Source organism: Peromyscus leucopus, chromosome 19 (assembly GCF_004664715.2).
Source record: "Peromyscus leucopus breed LL Stock chromosome 19, UCI_PerLeu_2.1, whole genome shotgun sequence".
In the NCBI taxonomy this organism is placed as follows: domain Eukaryota; kingdom Metazoa; phylum Chordata; class Mammalia; order Rodentia; family Cricetidae; genus Peromyscus; species Peromyscus leucopus.
In genome coordinates this window covers 76,494,920-76,516,306 of record NC_051079.1, presented here as the reverse complement: position 1 = coordinate 76,516,306, position 21,387 = coordinate 76,494,920, and the positions used below count along the sequence as shown (strand labels likewise).

Here is a 21,387-nt window from a genome sequence, read left to right as displayed (position 1 = left end):
TGTCAATAAAACCTAATGTCCAAGCAAAATCTTAATAGCACTTTGGAAAAATGAACAATTGCTATAGATAGTATAAGAACTTGTTATTTATTTACTCACTCAATTTGTTAAAAGTCATAGTGGATACAGGTGGATAGAGCTGCTTTTATTCCAGACTCCAAATATGTATAAAGTGTAAGATTAAGAAAAGGAATTACTCTTAGGATCCTCCTTGTATCCTAGCTTCTCTGGAGCTGCGGGTTGTAGTCTGATTATCTTTTGCTTTACATCTAGTATCCACTTATGATTGGGTACATACCATGTTTGTATTTCTGAGTCTGGGTTACCTCACTCAGGATAATGTTTTCTAGCTCCATCTATTTGCCTGCAAATTTCATGATGTCATTGCTTTTAGCAGCTGAATAATAGTCCATTGTGTATATGTACCACATTTTCTTTATCCACTCTTCTGTTGAGGGGCATGTCAGTTGCTTCCAGCTTCTGGCTATTGTGAACAATGCTGCTATGAACATAGTTGAACAAGTGCCCTTGTGGTATGATTGAGCATCCTTTAGGTATATGAGAGGGGGAATCTGCTGTTGGTGTGCAAAATGAATAAAAAAATTAAAAATACTCCATAATTTAAATTAATAAACATTTATTGAATGTTACACACACACACACACACACACACACACACACACACACACACATATACATGTATAGAAAAGCCAGTTACATCAAGTAGAGATACTTGACAGATTAGATATTCCTCAGTAGTAACCTTAGAGAGTATGCTACCTTCTGTATTTAGGAAGAATCAAGATATGCCTAATTTACCTTCTTCTCACTAATACCTGTAAGAGACATGGTGCTTCATCATTACAAATGTAACCCAAACTAAGATAGAAATTGGTACTAGAAGTAGGGTATTACTGTGAGAGACCTGGCCATGTTTTGGGGAAGATTGTTGAAGGACTTTGGAACTTTGGGCTAGAAAAGCCAGTGAGTGTTGAGAACTCAATGGGATGTTTTGTAGAAGCTTGGAAGATAAGAATGTTGAAAGCAGTGCAGATGTGGTATGTTTAAACATCCTTGGGGTAATACCCAAGAGTGGTAGACCGATTCCCAGTTTGCTGAGAAACCACAACACTGACTTCCAAAGTGGTTGTATAATTTTGCATTCCAACCAGCAATGAAGGAGTGTTCCCCTTGCTCCATATCCTCTCCAGCATAAGCTGACATTTATGTTTTTGATCTTAGCCATTCTGACAGGTGTAAGATGGAATCTCAGAGTCATTTTGATTTGCATTTCCCTGATGGCTAAGGATGTTGAACATATCCTTAAGTGTTTCTTGGCCATTTGAGATTCTTCTGTTGAGAATTCTTTGTTCAGATCTGTACCCCATTTTTTAACTGGATCATTTGGTTTGTTGATATTTAGTTTCTTGAGTTCTGTATATATTTTGGAAACCAGCCCTGGGACACTACCCTACAGATGGGAAAATATCTTTAACAACTATACTTTCCATTCTTGTACTATGACTATACACACACAAATAGTTCTTTTCTAAAGTCAAATGATTGGTATTAAATGAATAAAACACATTCCTGCCCCCTAAAAAAAGTAAATTCTTACATAGCTCTTTGAATTACACATATTTATAAAATATACAAAATATTGCTTTGAAATAAAAGTTACAAAGTTTCCATGATTAAAGTTTGTTCTGCATTTTTCTCTACATGTTTATTTCTCCTAAAATTCTATAGTGACCACTGAGAACTATATTTTATTCATTCAGAACAACAGACTACAGTACATCAAGGGAAAGAAATACTTTATGGCTAAAAATGCAGTCTCAGATAATGAAAAGTAAAACTGGAAATGTTCTAAATAGGATAGTCATAGAACATATTATTATAGCAGGGATAATAAGCAATAAGTCAGGATTAGAGAGTTATTGTTCTTAGCCCCAAATAAGTTATTTTCTAACAACATCTTACAACATTGTTAGTGCTTTGAACATAGAAAAAGTAAACTATGTAAACTAATCTGGGCTTTCCTAATTTATAAGATTATTGTACCCCTGCTGGTAGGAACAGAATCCATCCCTTTTGGAGCCCACTACCTATGATGGACACCTCATGAAGTCTTGAGACAGGGAGAAGGGTTTGAACTTGCCTCTACTTGATGTGCCTCCCCATGGGAGGCCTTGCTTTTTTGTGGGGGGGGGAGTGGGTTGGGAGGGGGAAGCTGGGGATGGGAGGAGGGAAGAGGGGAATCTTTGGTGTGTAAAATAAATGAAAAAAATTTTTAATCAAAAAAAGATTATGGTAATGAGGATGTTATTTTATTTAATAGAGTTCTATATGCAAATTAATATAACTTGCAAGTTTAAAATAAAAAAATCAAACCTTCTAGTTTTTTTTTACTTTATCTTTTAAAATTGATCTTTAAAATTTTTTAAATAGTATATTAGCAATAAGTTTTAAAACTTAAACTTTAAATTTATATTCTGGAGTTATAGCTCAATGGTAGAGCACTTGCCTGACATCTAAAAGCCCCAAGTCCAATCCTCATTAATAGAAAAATGGGAAAGAATAAAAGAGAAAAAAGATATTTATATTCTATTTTCTTTCTGTTTTTGTTTTGTTTTTCGAGACAGGTTTTCTCTGTGTAGTTTTGCACCTTTTCTGTAACTCACACTGTAGCCCAGGCTGGCCATGAACTCACAGAGATATGCCTGGCTATGCCTCCCAAGTGCTGGGATTAAAGGTGTGTGCCACCACAGCCCAGCTACATTCTACTTTCTTAACGTTAACATGAAGACATTTAAATAACAACAGCAGTCTGATTTTAAAAAATAGTGAATGCATAGTTTTTGTAAGTGCCTACGAAAGTATTCTGTCTCTAATCAAACCCAACTTCCTTTCATTGTTTAATATAGATATTAGGATAATAGCATTTAATGCAAGCATGTATATTTTACTTAATGTTGTGTTATATACTGTTATACATTATGTGTGTAAAACACCTCCAGAAAGCATCTAGCATCCAGACCAGCACCAAATACTAAAAAAAAAAAAAAAAAAGACAAAGTTGTATTTCATTGGTAACTTTAATCTTTTCGGCTCAGTTTTGATCACCCTGCTTCCAGTCAGCACAACAGGCACAATTTTTGGAGGAGGTCACATTCCAGAAATCTGGTGAACTGTACAGGATACAAAGACAGCAGTTAAAATGTCCAGAGAGACAGCAAGCATCATCTCTTCAACATAAGAAAGATATGGGGAGGTCAGAGGTCGCAATAAGTGTTGCTGATAAATACTAACTTCTGCAAGGGAATTACATGTAGAAAGGAAGGGTAGGCAGAGTAAATATATTTTGAGGGAGTGATTTTTTTTCAAAAAAGCATGTGAATTCCCACAGCAACAGAGACAAGTGCCCAATGTTCTGGAGGCTTTCTTGGTCTACTTAGGTGACTCTTCATACAAATCACTGACCACCAGGTAGCTACTTATATCTTCCTATGGTGCAATTATAAAAACATTCCCTCTCACTTACTTAGCCATTACAAAATTGGGCACCCAAATATTCTAGAAAGCAGTATTTTGGTTGTCTTTTAACATTTGTGGAAAATAACTAGACTGCTTTATGAACAATACTTAGTTGTTTCACTGTGCAACCTGAGGTGTATAGCCACATAATCTCTGGTGGTTCCAAATGTTGACTATTTTCTGTTAATTGTCTTCCAACTTTGGTACACTGACATATTTATGGAAACAGTTCACAAAATGAGACACAAAAATCTTCAAACAAACAATAAGAATCTGAATAACCATTCTTGAATAAATACATAAACACAACTAAAAAATGGTCATTTTCATTTATAGCCCTCTGAATTTCTGTAGTTGGCAAAATAATTGGCCTATTCATCATGCATGGTATTTAAGGTTAAAAATATGAAATATCTACTAATATTAGCTTAAAACTATGAATTACAGTTGAGAATCTATGTAACAGCATTAGCATCTGAATTTGTTTCACTTAAGTTTGTAACAAAATATACAAACCAGAAACTTAAATGGAACTTTGGACAATGAAGATTTAAAGATTATTACCCTTTAAATTTCTTTAGAGATAATAAATGGGTCTTTCAGATACTAAGCATCATTTAATTTGATAAAGACTACCATGATTTGAAGATAACTATAGTTTTATTTAGTTTCACAAATACTCCTTATTTTTTCCTCTATCCTGAATAGAACTATAACAGGCATATTCTCTCAATGGCAGCAGTGTTGGTCAGGATGGACTTGTCCAAAATCTGGAGCACAGGTTTTCTTTCATATATCATTATTCCATGACACCTTTCCCTCTTCCCCCACATTCTCCAAACTCTCTGCTCTCAGATTCCTACATTTCTATACTCTACTGCTTACAACCACCAATCTCTTTCATGCATTCATTTTGCAAATTTTTTAACTCACAAATTTACATATTAAAATAAATCTCAAAATTGAAAAAACATTATCAAAAGCATTATTTCTTATTGGAGCATCTCATTTTATAAAAGACTAGGCCCAGTGGATGGCAAGAATTCTCTATAGAACTGGAGATGAATTTATTTGAACCTAGAAAGGGAAGAGACACATTTCACACCTGTCTCATTCCTGGCCATTCCTTTACATATACTTTTTTAAAATTATGCTGATCTTGCAGCATACTCACTTGTTAGCTGGTTAACAAGTGATGTCTTTGTAGTCAGTGTTTGTTAGGAATAACTCAACTTCTAGGCCCCTCTCATCCTTCTTTTCAACAGTACTTGGAATTCCCAAGTAATACTTTAGTGCCACCCCCATTTTATAGGAGAACCCATACCTGACTTAAGTCATCTCATCCTTTACAGTAATGCTATTCTCTTACTAATACGTGAATAATAAACTTTGATTCTTGTGTTTGACCAGTAAACTTTCCACCAAGTGTCACTGGCAATCATCATGGGAGCATCTGAGGGAAGCAGCAAGAGTATTGGACCAGTAATATTGGAACCAACACTGTAGGGAGGATCCAGAGACAAGCTTCTGCCCACCATTAATTTCAAATATAACAAGAAAACCTTATGACACTTCATCTTCTCTAGACTGTTCTATTGCACAATGGGACAAGTTTTCTTACATGTGAGCTAATTAGATTTGGATTTTCTAATGTATCTCTATTAAGAATGTTCCCAGGTGATGAAGTATTTCTTTTTAGCAAATAAAATAAATTGAATACATTTTATACTGGTGGTGAAAAGAGGATGGCTAAAAATCTATGCCATAGATGTTATCACTAATGTGCTCAGGCCAGAAGAACAGCTTAGACTCTTGGTTTTGGTCTTCGAGAGAAGGTTGGATAGTTCACATAAATGTCCTCTTTTTCATCATCTATAGACTGGATGGGAGAAGTGGGACTTCTGCAGTTGGTGGCTACCTACAAAATAAACAGCAGAACATTTGAATGGCTCACTAAATTTCAGCACAAATTGAAGGCATTCTATCTTATTTGATCTTACCCTACAAATGCACTTAGCCAAATTTCCATTACAAATAATTTGATAAAATATTCTCCATATCATCTAAAACTTAATTTAGAAATTACATTCTCAATTTACAAGACTGGAATAGATGCTAGACAAATTTAAGGCAGATTATCAGGTTTAATATTATTCTGGTTACCTCTTCAAAGATAAGATGTACTCTACCTATGCAAAGTCTAGTATATTTCTCTATAGTGTGTATATAATAATATCTGATGAATGGATACTTTAATAAATAAAACTTTCTTTAAATATAATATTTTCACTAATTTTTTATTGTTTTAAATATACATATAATATATTTAGGTCATATTAATCACTGTTCCTTTCCCTAACTCCTACCAAATTCGTCAGCCCATCCCTCTCAACTTCATGTCCATTTTTTGATAACCCACTGATTATTATTCCAATTTGTTCTGCCCATATACAAGTAGATGTGAAGTCATCCACTGGAACATGGTTGACCCACCAGAGGACACATCCTTAAAGAAAACTGATTTTCCCTCCCACAGAAGCCATCAACTCTCAATAGCTTCTCATCTAGGGGTTGGGGCTTGTGAGTCCATCTTCCCTCCAGGTTGGAATGCTGGCTGGCTTCATCTTGTATGGATCTTGTATAGGCAACCACAGCTGCTGAGGATTCATCAGTGCAGTCAGTAGTCCTATCAAGTCCAGAAGACAGCGTTTTAGTCCAGCCCTCTCCAAACTTTGGCTTTCTGCCCCCCTTTCCTTGATAATCTGATAATCTCTGAGCCTTGGGAAGAGTGGATTTGAATAGATAGATAGATAGATAGATAGATAGATAGATAGATAGATAGATAGATGAGTGGGTTTGAATAGATAGATAGATAGATAGATAGATAGATAGATAGATAGGTAGAATAGCTGAGCACTACACAGATACTTATTCTCTTCACTTTAAAATGAGTCATGACTTTCTATGTTAACCACTATCCACTGTACAAAGAAACTTTTGTGATGATATCTGAGAGCTACACTAGTTTATAGGTACAGAAATATGAATTTAGAGAGCAGATCAATACTACATCCATTTAGCAAACCCATAAGTTCATGCATGGGGCCTATAAGTTCCCCACCATAGGTCTTAGAATTACAGCACCAAGCATACATCCTCACATGGAGCAGGCCTTTTATCCAACCAGAAAGTAGTTGGTTAGCCCATAATATTTGTACCACTAATGCACCAGTGTTATTCAAAACTTTTGAGAACTTTTTCCTCTAGCATCCTAAATAGTGCCCGTTGACGTTATTTATGAAAGCTATCCAGAGGGAAGGAAGTTTCCTTGTCAATAGCAACTTGATTTCTCTCATATAGCATGGGTAAAGTGTGTGGTGTCTTCAGAATAGTCTTATAATTAAGTTCTCATGGGCATCCAAGAAGAATAGCAATAGAATGTATTTTTGGAATTCCTCCAGGACACCCCTGACCAACAACTTGAGAGAAGGAAGGTCATACCTAGCAATATTCTCTTTAATAAATAAAAATGTTAAAGTGCACAGTGTCCTATCTTTAAACAAAAAGTAAGCAACTAAATACACTGAGAGAGAGATCTTTTGATGACTAATTCAAAATTAAATTATTTTTGCATCTGTATGAAGAAAGCAAAAGGAAAACAAAGGTGCTTTGATATTGATATGGACTGTGTAAAGCACTCAAAAGAATCAAGTATATCTAACACCTTTATCTTTCACAGTTCTAAGGTTAGATGATTTCAATCATCTAAGATTACTAAAATTGTCCACAAATCCTTTATAATATCCTTATGCTACTGAAGTCTGGAACAATTGGCTATCTAGTGGAGATAATTTAAAGCATCTTTCTTTCCACTCTCAAAATTCATAGCAATAAATTTGCATTTGGATTGGCTTTTTGGGACAAAAAGTTCAGCACAAAGAAAGGACTCTACGCGCTGGGATTGGAGCATCATCTTGTGTGCTCTAGTAGCAGATGAACTAAGGCAAGACATCTTTGTTTTGAACTTGATTTCAAGAAGCAAACTATGAATCAGTCAGGAAAAATAATTTCCAAAGACCAATGCTTCATAAAAGAGGAAAATTAAATTGATAGATTATTAAGAAGTCTGCAGCACACATATCAGATTGTCAGGGACTTTTTAGTACTTGTCCTTTAGCCATGTAGAACTTGACTGCAAATAATTAAAGTGAAGAAAAATTAACGTAATTTTGGATAGCACTTGAGAAAATGTTTGTCTTAGTTCAGGCAGCTATAACAGAAGAGCATAAAATAAGTGGCTTAATTAAACAACAAACATGTATTTCTCACAATTTTAAAGTATATAAAGTCCAAGGTCAAATATCAACTCAGGGCTTGATCCTTGAATTACAGATATTCATCTTCCTTCTTCTGATACCAAATTTTTCCTTGTGCCAAGTTTTTCCTTGGACAAAAACAAACAAGCAAACAAAGGGATATGGCTTTCAAACTCTTCACATCTCTTCTCATAGGAGCTCTAATTCCATTAATGAGGGCTCCACTCTTATAACCCAATCACCTCTGCAAGGCCCCACTTGCAAATACTATCACCCTGGAGGTTTGATTATTTCAATATATGAATTTAGGGGGCATATGAGCATTCAATTCCCAGCAATGTTTTATAGTGAAACGTAAAAAAATACAATAATATGCTATTAACATAGAGATATCTGGACTAAAATTAGGGACAATGAACATGAAAAAAGCATTCCCTCCTATCTGCAAAATCAGAAGGAATTTTCCATTTTTTGAATTGAACAGTAGGGGGCAGAAGCAAAGCAGAGTAGAAAAGAAAAAATTCATAGTTTGTTACAATCCTACAACACACATGAAAATTCTGTAATTTTATAACCTATTTGAGCATTTATTAATTAAAAATTAATTCAAAGATAATAATATCAATGAAAGTCATGCATTATACCTTTCTTTGTGTGTGCTATGCTTCTGAGTCATTTTGTGGTTTAATTTTGCCCTCATAATAACCTTATGACATAAAATAATGTTATGTTCTGTACTGAGTTGAATAGGTGCCTCTTTAAAAATGTCTTTACAAGAGATAGCGCCCGTGTTCCCACTGTTAGGAGTCCCATGAGGGGACCAAGCTACACAACTATAACATGTATGCAGAGCACCTAGGTCAGCCTCATGCAGGCTCTCATTGTCAGTCCCATATCTGTAAGCCTCTATGAGCCCAGATTAGTCGATACTGTACTGGACTGCCTTGTCCAGCCTTAATAGATGGGGAGGTGCTAAATCTTACTGCAACTTGATGTGCCATGTTTTGTTGATTCTCATGTGGAGAATCTGCCTATTACTAAACAGAAATGGAGGAGGAGTGGATTAGGGGGTGGGAACAGAGGGGTCGGACTGGGGGAAGGGAATGGGAGGAGAGTAAGGAGGGGAAACTTCATCCAGGATGTAAAATAAATAAATAAATATTTTTAAAAATAAATATCTTTACAAAAACTTCATTATTTAACATATTTTGGAAGTAAGATCTTTGCAGATAAATTAACACTAAGGAGCTAGATAGGAGGGCTTGGCGGCTAAGTGCCTAGTGGACAAGCATGAACATAGAATTTAGATTCCCAGCACCCATGTGCTAGCTGGGCACAGATCTCTGCAACCCAAGTACTAGGAATTTAAGACAAGAAGATCTCAGAGAGTCAATGGCCGGTAAATCTAGCAAAAGTGCCAAGCTCTCAGTCAATGAGACACCGTCTCAAAAAATAATGTGGAGATCTATAGAGGAAAATAGAAGACATCATGAACCACTGGCCTCCACACATGCACATATTGGCAACAAAACTTGCCTTCATATGCACATCTACATACCCCAAACCTAAGAAGGTAAAGTTAATGTGATATACTGAAGTAAGGAACATCAACCTTTAGTCCAATATGACCAGTGTCTTTATTAGAGCCAGAGAGATCCAGACAAATGCAAATAAGGCATCATGTGAACACAGGGAGAGGTTTAAAGGCACATCTGCAAGCCAATGGATCTGCAAGCCAATGGACCTGCAAGCCAATGGCTGTGCAGAACTGCAGGAAACTACCACAAGTTGGAAGAAAAGTGCAAGACCAGTTTTACCTAAGAAGTAGTCATTCTTCTCATGCTTCATTTTTTTTTGTTTACTTCAATCCTCATAATTATAAAAGAGTACGTATCTGCTGTTTTAAACTATCAATTTTGTTCAATGTGTTATAGAAACACACATAATGCAGATTTTAGTAATGTATTGTGCTGACTATAATGTCAGTGTAATTTCTATTATTTTTCTCACAATCCTCCTGCCTCAGTTTTTTTAAGAACTAGAACTATGGGCATATAGTATTTTTTTACACTACTGTATCTTTAAAATTCTGGCTTCAAAACTATTAACAATAAGAGAGTGAGTATTTCCTCAGCTAGTTGATACTTGAATTGCAAGCAATGGCATTCAAGATCATTGAAAGAGAAATAAGCAATAAGATTGATAACTGAAAATAAAAGAGGTCTTACAGGAGACTTTTAAACAATAGGAGCAATAACAACCAACTTACCTTACTCTGTTTATCCCTGGGCTCTTTAAGTGGTGTTCTCACCTGTCTCCTTCTCCTTCTAGAACACAAATTCAGCAAAGAATATTAAGACAATGCACTCTAGCACTAGTTATCCCTACTTTTCAAATCCTTGCTGTGTCTCAAGCCAGTGTGTACCTGGTGAATAAGTAGTTATGGCTATAAATAATTGCTTTATGTCTATACTTTCTTCTGTGGTGGTTTGATTGTCAGCTTGACTAGATTTAAAGTCATCATGGAAGTGTATTTCTGGTATGATTTTTTGTTTCCAGAAATTTTTATCTGAAGGAGACTCATGCTGATATAAGTATCACCATCCTACTGGCTGGGGTCAAAGGCTCAATAGCAAGAAGAAAATACACTGGGAATCACTTCCCTTGGCTTCCTGACTGGATACAACATGACCAGATTACTCATACTCTTGCTTCCATGATTTCCAAACTGTGAGTCAAAATAAATCTGTTCTTCCTTAGGGCTGTTTTTCCTGGTGTTTGTCACAGCAATGAAAAGCATGACATCTCACCTTCTCCAGTGTGCTTATAGATGGGAAGGGCAGCTACATGGCTCTTTGGGCAGAGTATATTAGTAATTAATCACAGTGATTTCACAAGATACTATATAGTGGGTTAGTATTAAAACAGCCTACAGCTTTGGGACTTAGAGGTTTTCTACAATTAAAACTTCTTTAAAATGCTAGCATTGGAATTTATTGGATGACAATAATAATTGACTTAAGTTTCATAAAATCTCCTGGGTCTTTATAAATTTCCTGGATGCATTATTTTATTTAGAGTTCATCAAAGCTCTAATACATTAGGAAAGTGCTGAGAGGGGAAATAGCATCTTGCCTGGCATCTTAGTTGGTTAGTAGTATTGCTGAAGTTAAAGCCAGGGCCCTCCCACCTGACTCCAAGGCATCCTCACTGAGTCACTTGAACAAACAGGCCATCCAGAAAAAATAGTGTGCAACACACTTACCTAGGAAAACCAAGGTTCCTGGCAAAAATCTCAGAAAAAAAATATAAGAGAAACAAAAAAAAAAGATGATAATATAATTGAATGTGTAGAAAGAATAGCCACAGCCGAGAATATTGAAAGAGCTGTTATGGGGGATCATGACACTCTCTTTGTCATCTCTTTCTGGACAAGATTCTAACTGAACTAAAGCAGAAATAGATTAAACACAAGTGAGAAGTTTTGTTTTCTTTCCGTTTCTGATTATTTGTTTAAAGATACAATTTCAATTTCTCTGTAGAAAATCTGAAAGCAAGATATTCTTTCTACAAAGAAAACTGCTCAGTAATGGCTATTGCGTGCAGTGTATACTTGGAATTACTTGAAAGTACCCCTACTACCTGAGTACAATTTTATCTCTTTATGTGCTTTTATTTGGTTTTTGTTATTTAAGAAACAAGTCCTCAATTTATTTCCACATTCCATGTGTAAATGTATAATGTATAAATGGTACTTTCCTAAGTTTATGTAAGTCAATTCTTACTTATTCTTTAAGAAAATATGTGATATGGCTGTTATTGGATGGATCTATGCCTCTGGTCAGTTAAACTGTCATTCATAAGAAATGGTATCTATGCGTATCTATACGTGTCTGTGTATGTCTTTCTCTGTGTATTTGTGTGTCTATATGCATAGGTATGTCTCCATGTGTAGGTGTGTGTCTCTGTGTATGTTTACCTATATTTAAATAAGACTAGTACATACAATGTGGTGAATAAAAGAGAACTTGACTTAGATCTCAAAGCTCTCTATGTAACTTGTGGTGTGCTACTTGCTAGACAAGGAGGGATCCATATCTCTCATCGTCAGTCCTTTTACCTTTACAATATAATTGGTATATACACCAAAGTTTGTTTTGTGTTCAACAGTTGTCCTGGTTTGCCTAATTGTAAGGTACTGCCCCGTATGTGACTTTTTTTTCAGTGCTGAAAAGAGGAGAGTTTCCAGCATATCAAGACATTATGTAATTTGCAAATGTTTACAAAATGTATGAATAAGCAATATTTTCTCACTAAATATTAAATATCACCTTACAAAGACGGATGTCCATCTCATGAATAAACTTTGGCTGCTTTCATTCTGAGCAACACTCTGTGCTGCTGATCATATTCACTATTGTCAACGTTCTCATCTCTACATGTAACAAGCACACATCAGAAGCAGAGGAATTGCTCCCAAGGACATCAGAATCATAGGTGACTAGGTGCCAAGAGCAAAGTCAGGATTTGCTTTGGCTCCTGTCCAACTCAGCGCATCTGAAGCTGCAGCATTATTCTGAACAGGAAGACACAGGGCTCTAGGTCATTGCTATAGCCCTCAGGTCAGCTTTCAAAGCGTTTCCATTTGAAGTAACAACCAAAAGAGACTTGTGACAAAGTAGGATGAACATGTGCCCTTTCTTTTGTGCTTTTCACCTACTCTTATGCAGTCAAGCCCATTAATCTTTTTATAACATTTAACCAGGGGGAGGCTACGTACTCTCTGGTTCAATTTAGTTGTTCAGATAAAAGTAATGCATTTTCATGAAGCGAAACCCATCATGTCCAACATCTGTGACCCTGCAGAGGTCCCTCCTGCCACTCACTGTTTCAGCTGTGCTGCCTGGCCCTTTGTACTGCACCTGTGGCCTCTGCCCTTTGCATCTTTTAATAAACCAAGGTGGAGCAGTGTAGAATTTTCTATGATACTAACACTTGGGGGTTTTTACTTCAACTTGTAATTTCTGGTCAGAAAAAACTTATGGCTACCTGTGATGGGGAGAAAGGTAAAACTTCCCTGTGTTTCCAAGAGCTTATACAGACACCTATTGAATATGTGCTATTTAGACATATTAGTGCTAAATACAACTGAATGGTGAAAATGAAAACCATAACATACTCACATTATTATTATAGATGTGGAGGAAGGTACGGCAATGACAAGAAGAATTAAAATACAAAGTAAGATACAAGGAATGGTAGATAAGGAGGACAAAGTGATTCCAGGTAGTGACATCATGTCTATTTGAAAGAATATCAAAAGAGGACAGATCTCTGGCATGGGGAAAGAGGACAAATGCCTTGCATGCTGAATGAAGCCTGAAGCCAAAATAGAGAAACTGTATTTTCCTAGCAAAATTCTTCTCCTTTGAGAAGTGAGTTAGACATGTTAGAAATATGTATAATGGTTCTAGTTTTAACAAAATTAATCAGCAATAAGGGATAGTAGTAATGTGGACAATATAAATGAAGATGCTGTCAAGATGCAAGGTATCTTCAGTGACTTGGTTAACAAGTTCCAAGATTATTCTGATGTCTGGGGGAAGATAATACAAGTGTCAATCAGGAGAATGACATCACTAGTCCTATCTTCAAAAGAAGTAGGTAAAGTCAATAGGTTAGTTCGGGTGGTGGCGGCATACGCCTTAATTCCAGCACTCCAGAGGCAGAGGCAGGCGGATCTCTGTGAGTTCAAGGCCAGTCTGGTCTCCAAAGCGAGTTCCAGGAAAGGCGCAAAGCTACACAACGAAACCCTGTCTCAAAAAAAAAAAAAAAAAAATCAATAGGTTAGAAGGAGAAAGTGTGTCAGAGAGCAAAGTGGGATGGTGGTGAAAGCAGTTATTAAAGTCAGCAAAAGAGATGGGGGTCAGGGACAATATATGGAGAGAGGTCATAAAAACCTGCTGGAGAACCATATTAATAAGTGTGTGTGTTTTAATATTATCAGCAAAAGAAGAATGAAATTTTATTTATTCATTTATCAAAACAACCATATTAAGTGCCTGTGCTGTTCCAGACATGCAAAATATCAATGTTCAAAGAGTGGTCCCTTCCTCCCTTGAGCAGGGAATACTCCAGCTGGTACATAGTATAAGTTATCCAATATAATTAAAGTTGAGAGGGATGAGAAACACTAGATGAATCAGCAGTGCTCATGGAGGAACTAGAAGCGAAATAAAGGGACAACTAAGGAAAGTTTTTAACTTTCTTCTCTGTCAAAATACAGCAAAGAGTAAGAAGCTGTAGTAGAACCTAAACCTCTGTCTAAGGCCACCCTTCCACGCCTAGCTAAGTCACTTCATGTAACATCTCTAGATGGCTTCCTTCAGAAACTGTCAAACCACTTGTTATCTTGCTGATATATAAGCTTCCTTACCTCTTATTTGCCACATTTCAGTAAAAAGAAGATGATGAATGAATAAAGCTTTCCCCTTCTTCTCCCCGTCTCTTTCTCCCTCTCTGTAGCCCTCTCCAGCCCCCTCACACCAAACCTTCTCAACTGACAGCTGTTCCCATGGAGAAGCAGAAAGGGAAGGTGGAGGTGGAGCAGGACGATAAGGGCACACTGCCAACTCTACTAATTCCTAAGTGAATGATTCCAGTTTCTGTCTATAATAATACTGCCCCTGCTTCTTGTTGCTTGTTTGAGAACAGTAATTACATATACATGCGCACGCACACAAACACACACAAATCCCGAGTCAGCTTGATAAGTTGCTGGGTCATTTGTAAAGAACCTTAAATATCAGAATTATTCAAGGCAAATAATACCCAGGCTATGTTGCCTTACTCACCTGTTATAAAGCATGATCGTGATGACTATAATTAGGATAACAAACAACAGGGAAACTGACCCTCCAGCAACGGGAAGGATAAAATGGTTATTGGATCCACCTAGAAGAAAAAAATTAGGGTGTAAATTAGTAATTTAATTAAGGCCACCAAGAAAGGTAGAAAATGAAGAAAGGAGCCATTAATCATGACAGGCCAACAATCAAACTCAAAGAATCTAATAATGATAGGATAGGATAAGGCGGAAAGGCATTTTTCCTTGAGAGCCTCCTTAATTCTTATGACTATCACAGGTTTTTAATTACCTCCTTGACTAAGTTGGGTTCACAAGAACGAGAATATGGGGCTGAAAAGATGGTTCACTGGTTACTTCTCCTGCAGAGGACCTATGTCTGGCCCCAGCAACTACACAATGGCTCACAATTGGCTGTAATTGCAGCACCTGAGAACCTGACACCTCTGACTTCTAAACGCACTGATGCTCACATCCACATATATTACACAGATATGCAGATACACATCAAGTAATAAAATGGATCTTAAAAAAGAACAATAATTGCTGGGGGATGTCTTTCTGCACAGTGTGAACATATGTTCATCCCATTGGTTAGTAAATAAGCTGCTTTAGCCTATGGCAAGGCAGCTTAGAGGCAGGTGGGAAATCCAAGGAGAGAGAAGAAAGAGAAAGGTGAGTCTGGAGAAATGCCAGCCTGCTGCCCAAGGAGCAATGCCAGCAGACTGGTAAAGCCACAGAACACGTGACAAAACAGATTAATAGAAACGGACTAATTTAAAATATAAGAGCTAGCTAGCAAGAGGCCTGCCATAGGCCATATAGTTTGTAAATAATAAATAATATTAAGCCTCTGAGTGATTTTTTTTTTTTTTGGTTTTTCGAGACAGGGTTTCTCTGTTTAGTTTTGCACATTTCCTGGAACTTGGCTGGCCTCGAACTCACAGAGATCCTCCTGCCTCTGCCTCCTGAGTGCTGGGATTAAAAGCATGTGCCACCACCACCCGGCGAGTGATTATTTTATAAGCGGCTGCAGGACCACAGGGCTGGGCGGGACCAGAGAAAGTCTGAACTACAAATAATAGTAATTGCACCCATTAAACACATACACTCTTTCATTATCATATACAAAAAAGAATTTGCAGATAAAAATTATAATACTGGAGTAATATATTAATAGAACTGCATCTTATATTGACATATACTCCAGGTAGGCAATATAACTGAAATGTTTACCAGAATTTTTTTAAAATATGCTTTGTACTACATTTGAATGAACATTAAAAGTAGTGTTGAAGGTGAACATGTTACTCCAACTTGGTGTTATCTGGGACTCTAAATTTTCCCCTTGACTGGTCTCTGTTTTAGCTGATTGGTCCTCTGGCACCACCTTTCTCTGTTCAGAATTCTTGCATCTCTCAAATGAGGTGATGAATCAGTATTTGAAAGAATGGTGAGCTACTACTTGAGAAATCCCATCTCTGGAGGTACCAAAAGTAGGTGAGAGACTACCCCACTTTTATTTGTGTCCTCCTGCCCATGGCCACCCTCACCCATTTCCACTCACAGAGCATCTTCTGTCATGGCCCCCATCACTATTAGTTGCTGGCAGGGGTGAATTTGAAGTGAGGTTTTCCTGTTGTCTTTATTGCTCTCTACTGAGACAGCACATTTGCCACTGCAGTCTGGAAATCAATGACAACCTGAGAGGAATGTCCATTCATCTCATTCTACCTCATATTTCTTCAGGACAACCCATATTTCCTAAGTCACAGTTTTACTGAATCCTTTTCTTACAATAAAAACTTAAAGTCTAGGCCAGCTTTATTCAAAAGAAATTAAGACAAATAAAAGATGTTTTTAAGTTTTATATTTGTTTAATCTGTATTATAAGAATAAGTGAGAGCAGCCATACAGTGGTTCTCTTACTGAGTCTGGCTTACGTCATTTAACAGAATATCGCAAGGTTCATCTCGGGGTCACAGATGGCATAATCTTCTGTCTGTATTGCTGAATGTTACCTCGCTCTGTCCATATATACCATGTTCTTTATTCATCCCACCACTGATAGACATGTTGGTTGTTTCTATATGTTGAATGCTGTGAATAGTGCTATGTGAACACAGGGAGACAATAATCTCTTCAAGGAACCAATCCCTAGTCTCTTGGATATACACTCAACAGAGGAATTAGTAGGTTGTGTAGTAGTTCCACCTTCAGTTCCTTGGGGCACCTCCATTTTGTTTTTCACAATGACTATGCTAATTTATATTCCTACAAAGGGTGTACCTGGATTCCTTTATGCCACACCTTTGCTAACATTTATCATATCTTTATATTTTTATATTAGCTATTTGTCATGTGATTCATGTGCACTTGCACAAACATGAGCATGCATGCGTACCTTATGGTTTTGAATTCTGCTGGTGACTAGTGACACCAACTATTTTTTTTCCATACTTCCTGGCAAGTTTTACATTTTGTTTAGAAAAGATCAATTGAGATCTAGCATTCATTTAAAAATTTTATCATTTTCAGTATTTTTCTGATAAAATCTTGAGACTTGTGACAGCCCAGATGAACTTGTAGAATATTATTCCATGTGAAATAAGGCAGATACATAGAGACAAATACTATGAGTCTAAGTGTAGGTAAAATCTAAAAATGCTGAAAGCAGAGAGCGGAATGGCAATCTCTGGCATAGAGCAGGAAGTACAAACTATGAGGTCATGCTCAAGGGTACAAGCTTTTGTTATATGATGAAAAGGTTCAGGGGCTATAGAGTATAGTATATGTAAGTTAGAGGTGTATTAATTAATTTGGTGATGGTAATCCTTGCTCAATATTTGCATATACCAAACCTTCATATTGGACACACTGAATATATTTAAGCTTTGGGAATATAGATTTAATTTTTTAGAGTTAGAAGATGGATCAGTTGGCAAAGCACTTGCCTTACAATCACAAAGACCTGACTTTTGATCCCATATGAAGTCTGCTGTGGTGTCTCACTCTATGTTAAGTACAGAAGTAAGCAGACCACTGGGCTGAATTAGTAAGCCCCAGGCCAATGAGAGGCCCAGTCTCCAAAAGCAAGATGAAGAGCTCCTGAGGAACAGTACTTAAGGTTGGCCTCTGATCTTCACATGTGCACGTACACAGGTTCACTTGCACAGATATAAACATATACACACACATGAGTACATACACACAGATTTAGAGTATATGTTTCTCTTGCTTTTTATTTTTTTCCAAATTTTCTAAATGATATGTTGCTTGTGAATCAGAAAAAAAAACTATGAAAGTATAAGTCTATATGCTTAAAACAGAATGATTTATTGAATTTCAGTGGTTACATTTAAAAGACAAAATGTGGGGACTCCTTTTTAAAGTAGATTCAGAATCATTAAGAGTTAAGATCATGTTTTTGTTGTGTTCATTTATATGACTTTAGACTATTTTTAATAGAGTTCTCAGTTATAAATCCTAGTTTCAAATGCTTCAGTTTGAACTATGTTTTCCATGACCAACCTCTTTCAATAAATCTGACCATCAGTTTTAGGCCCTTCTGTTCAGTGTCTAAATGTTTACAGTCTCTCAGTGTACTGGGTGATGGGCATAACAGAGGATGACAGATACGCACCTACTTTATAACTGACTTAGTGGAACTTACATTACTTTGAAAAGCCCCACGTTTTAACATCAGGCACCAAACAAGCATTTTTCCTCTGGAAGTGAGTGTATAGAGACATGCAGCTTCAGCCACACATGGACCAGCACAGCCTGGAGCCACCACTGTTCTCCCTCCCTTCCCTGTCTTCTTTAAGTAGCTGCTCTGGAAATGGCCAGAGTACCGTAAGCATGGACCTCCACAAGGCCTGTATGGATGGAAACACAGAAAGCAAACAGGATGCTTTGGGGAGCTAATCAATAGTTCATAGCATTCGCTTTTCCCCTTAAGTTCTGCTAATAGATCTGTGGTTGAATAATGCCAGCCCTCAAGCCCTTCTCCTAAAAGAATTATTATCTGTTCTCAGTGGTCCCTTTCTAATGACTTTTTTCATGTGTCCCAGTACTGTATTGATTCATAGGAGGACAAAACTGTCTTGAACTATGAAGCCATTAGTTTTCCTCCTATCACAAAGGATAAATGCAGTTAAAACAATTTAAAGCAAGTCAGTGAAATTTATAAATGAATAATTTTCTCTAGGCCTATGACCCTCCAGGGTAAGTTTCTGCCAGGCTAAGTATTTATGACTGAGTTATAAACCTTTAGAGAAGACTCATGATAGAAATGCCACTAGATCTTTTCTACAGTACTAGGCAAGCAGAGTCCTTGGCACTGCCCACTGTTTGTCTTTATTTGAGACTTAGGTAGGTCGAGGGTGAAGGCACCAAACAATATGGAACCTAGATAATGAGGCAAGTGCATTTGGCCATGTCTTTGATCCTAATATTTTGGAGTTGGAAGCAGGATTATCAAGAGTTTCTATGCAGCCTGGGCTACATAGCAAGCTTGAGAGCAGCCTGGGCTGCATGAGACCATTTTAGAAATGTTTGTTTGTTTGTTTGTTTGTTTGTTTGTTTGTTTGTTTTGTGGAGTATTTTTGTTTGATTGTGTTTGCTTTGGGATTTATGGGGGTTTTTTATTTTATTTTGTGGGAGGGGTTGCAAGGGCAGAGGGCAGAAAGGAAGGGACAGGAAGATGAATGGGATCAGGATGCATGATGTGAAATCCACAAAGAATCAATAAAAAGTTTTTAAAAAAAGAGAGAAAAAAGGAAAAAGAAATGAACCACCAAAAAAATCTAACTAACAGGACCAGAACATGTGAGGAAGGGCACATTTCAAATATCAGGTAAAAGTGTTCTCTTTGGCTCATTAAAAAGGGAAGCTCAAATGTCAGACCTTAGTCTGTCAACAGATGAAATATACATACAGTGAGTTTGCATGAAGCAGATATTCATACGCTCACAGATTCTGCAGTATCAAGTCATTCTGCATTTCAACTCTCAGCATGAGACAGAAAAATATCTAATCTTAAATTAAACAGCAGGAAACCAAAAGCACAGATATTGAGGACAGATGTGGGGCCTATGCCTGGCTTCTGCTTTATTTCACTTGAAGAGTTCATACTGGACCTTTAATCTCTCACTTTTGTAAGTGGCAAAATGATGATAGAATTAATGCCAAGCATGATTTAAATATTTAAATGGTATTTAAATAAAACATATAGTGGAATTTAAGTATTTTAAACACTATAAAAATGTTATTAACTGCACAAATTATACATTCACATTTATATTTTATACACAGAATCCAAATTAGGATTAACTAAATAAGCCATTTCTATTCATGCTGGAATGTCACACTGAAGTAGTTCTGTATCACAGATGCTGCTTGCTCCTGTAACTAGTCCCCCTTCTCTCTCCGCATGTGCCTTCCTCAGGCCTGGTCATGCTCTCTTCTGTCCCTGCCTTCTCCTAATAAAGCTCTGATAATGGGTTTTGCCTTGCCTTGTGGCTTTTCTCACATGGTAACAGTGCTGCTTAAAGAATAACACAGCACCACATTTTGCCATGTACTAAGCATCTGGTACAGTGGTTCTCAACCTTCCTAATGCTGTGACCCTTTAATTCAGTTCCTCGTGTTATAGTGACCCCCAACCATAAAATTAGTGTACTGGTGTTTTGCAATGGTCCAAGGTCATGCACAGCTATCCCAGGTGTCTCTGTCATGAACTGGGATTGTCCTTTGCCCAGATCCTACTCCCAAAATTATGGGTGTCTGGGCCCCTTTCAACGGCTATAGCATAGTACCAGAGGTTAGGTGGCAATAATCAGACATTTATCTGAGTGTTGTTTTTCACACCCATAATGCTTTCACTCAAGAGGTTAAGGCAGGAAGATTGGCACAAATCTGAGGTCAACTTGGACTACATACCAAGTTCTAGACCAGCCGGGCTACAAAGTAAGAACCTGTCTGCTCATCGCCACCACCACCATCAAAACAACAACAGGCAACAGAAAGCCTTCTTGTTGCATCATCCCATGGTGGACAGTGGAAAGACAAGGGAAGGTGGCATCATCTGAGAGAGAAGAGAAGGTGCTGTACTTATCCCTCTCTCAGGACTCCACTGTCAGAGCTACTAAAGCACTATCGTGATAATGGCATGTATCTGTTGATAACTGTAGAGCCCTCATGGCCCAATTAAAGCTCCAACATTAACACTGTTTCCCTGGGGATTGAATACAGTTAAACCACACAATATGCTAGTCTCTTTTTAGTGCAGACTTGACTTTATCAGAGGCCAGCACCCCACCTCTGGATGTTCACACTGGCTGTGATTGTGCTGGTTCCCCAGGACTGTGTGCAGAACCAGTCTCAGATGACTCCACAAGCCCCTAAGAAATGTGGACAATAGTAGGTGAAGAAGGGCTTCCAACTACACAGGTCCTGAGCATGAGGGCAGTAACCAGCTGAGCTGCAGCGCCCAGTGCTGAAATGGGACAGTCAGAGATCAGGCCCCAGTTGTGAGCTTCACATATCAGCTTGCTTCACATATCAGCTCAGTGTGGATAAATATCTAAAAGGAGGAAACCAAAGCTCCATGACCTCACTGACACCCGCTTCTGAGGTGAGCAGCAAGACTTCTACTTTGGGCAGGAT

The 21,387-nt window shown here is 37.3% G+C and overlaps 1 protein-coding gene across 3 annotated transcripts in view; it reads right to left on the bottom strand.

Annotated features, from left to right (window-relative positions):
* Nucleotides 1-3,079: 3,079 nt before the first annotated feature.
* The window catches only part of Cd226 (CD226 molecule), a 101,145-nt gene continuing 82,837 nt past the window's right edge, over nt 3,080-21,387 (bottom strand). For 2 of the 3 annotated variants that reach the window (XM_037197240.1, XM_028886852.2), the window contains exons 5-7: nt 14,708-14,807; nt 10,123-10,180; nt 3,080-5,455 (exon numbers count right to left, since the gene is read on the bottom strand). In XM_037197240.1, the coding sequence (XP_037053135.1) occupies nt 5,342-5,455; nt 10,123-10,180; nt 14,708-14,807 (272 nt within the window). In that variant the 3' untranslated portion in view covers nt 3,080-5,341. Of the gene's footprint in view, nt 5,456-6,048; nt 6,224-10,122; nt 10,181-14,707; nt 14,808-21,387 lie in introns of those variants that run through there. The other variant, XM_037197241.1, reaches the window with a different exon arrangement.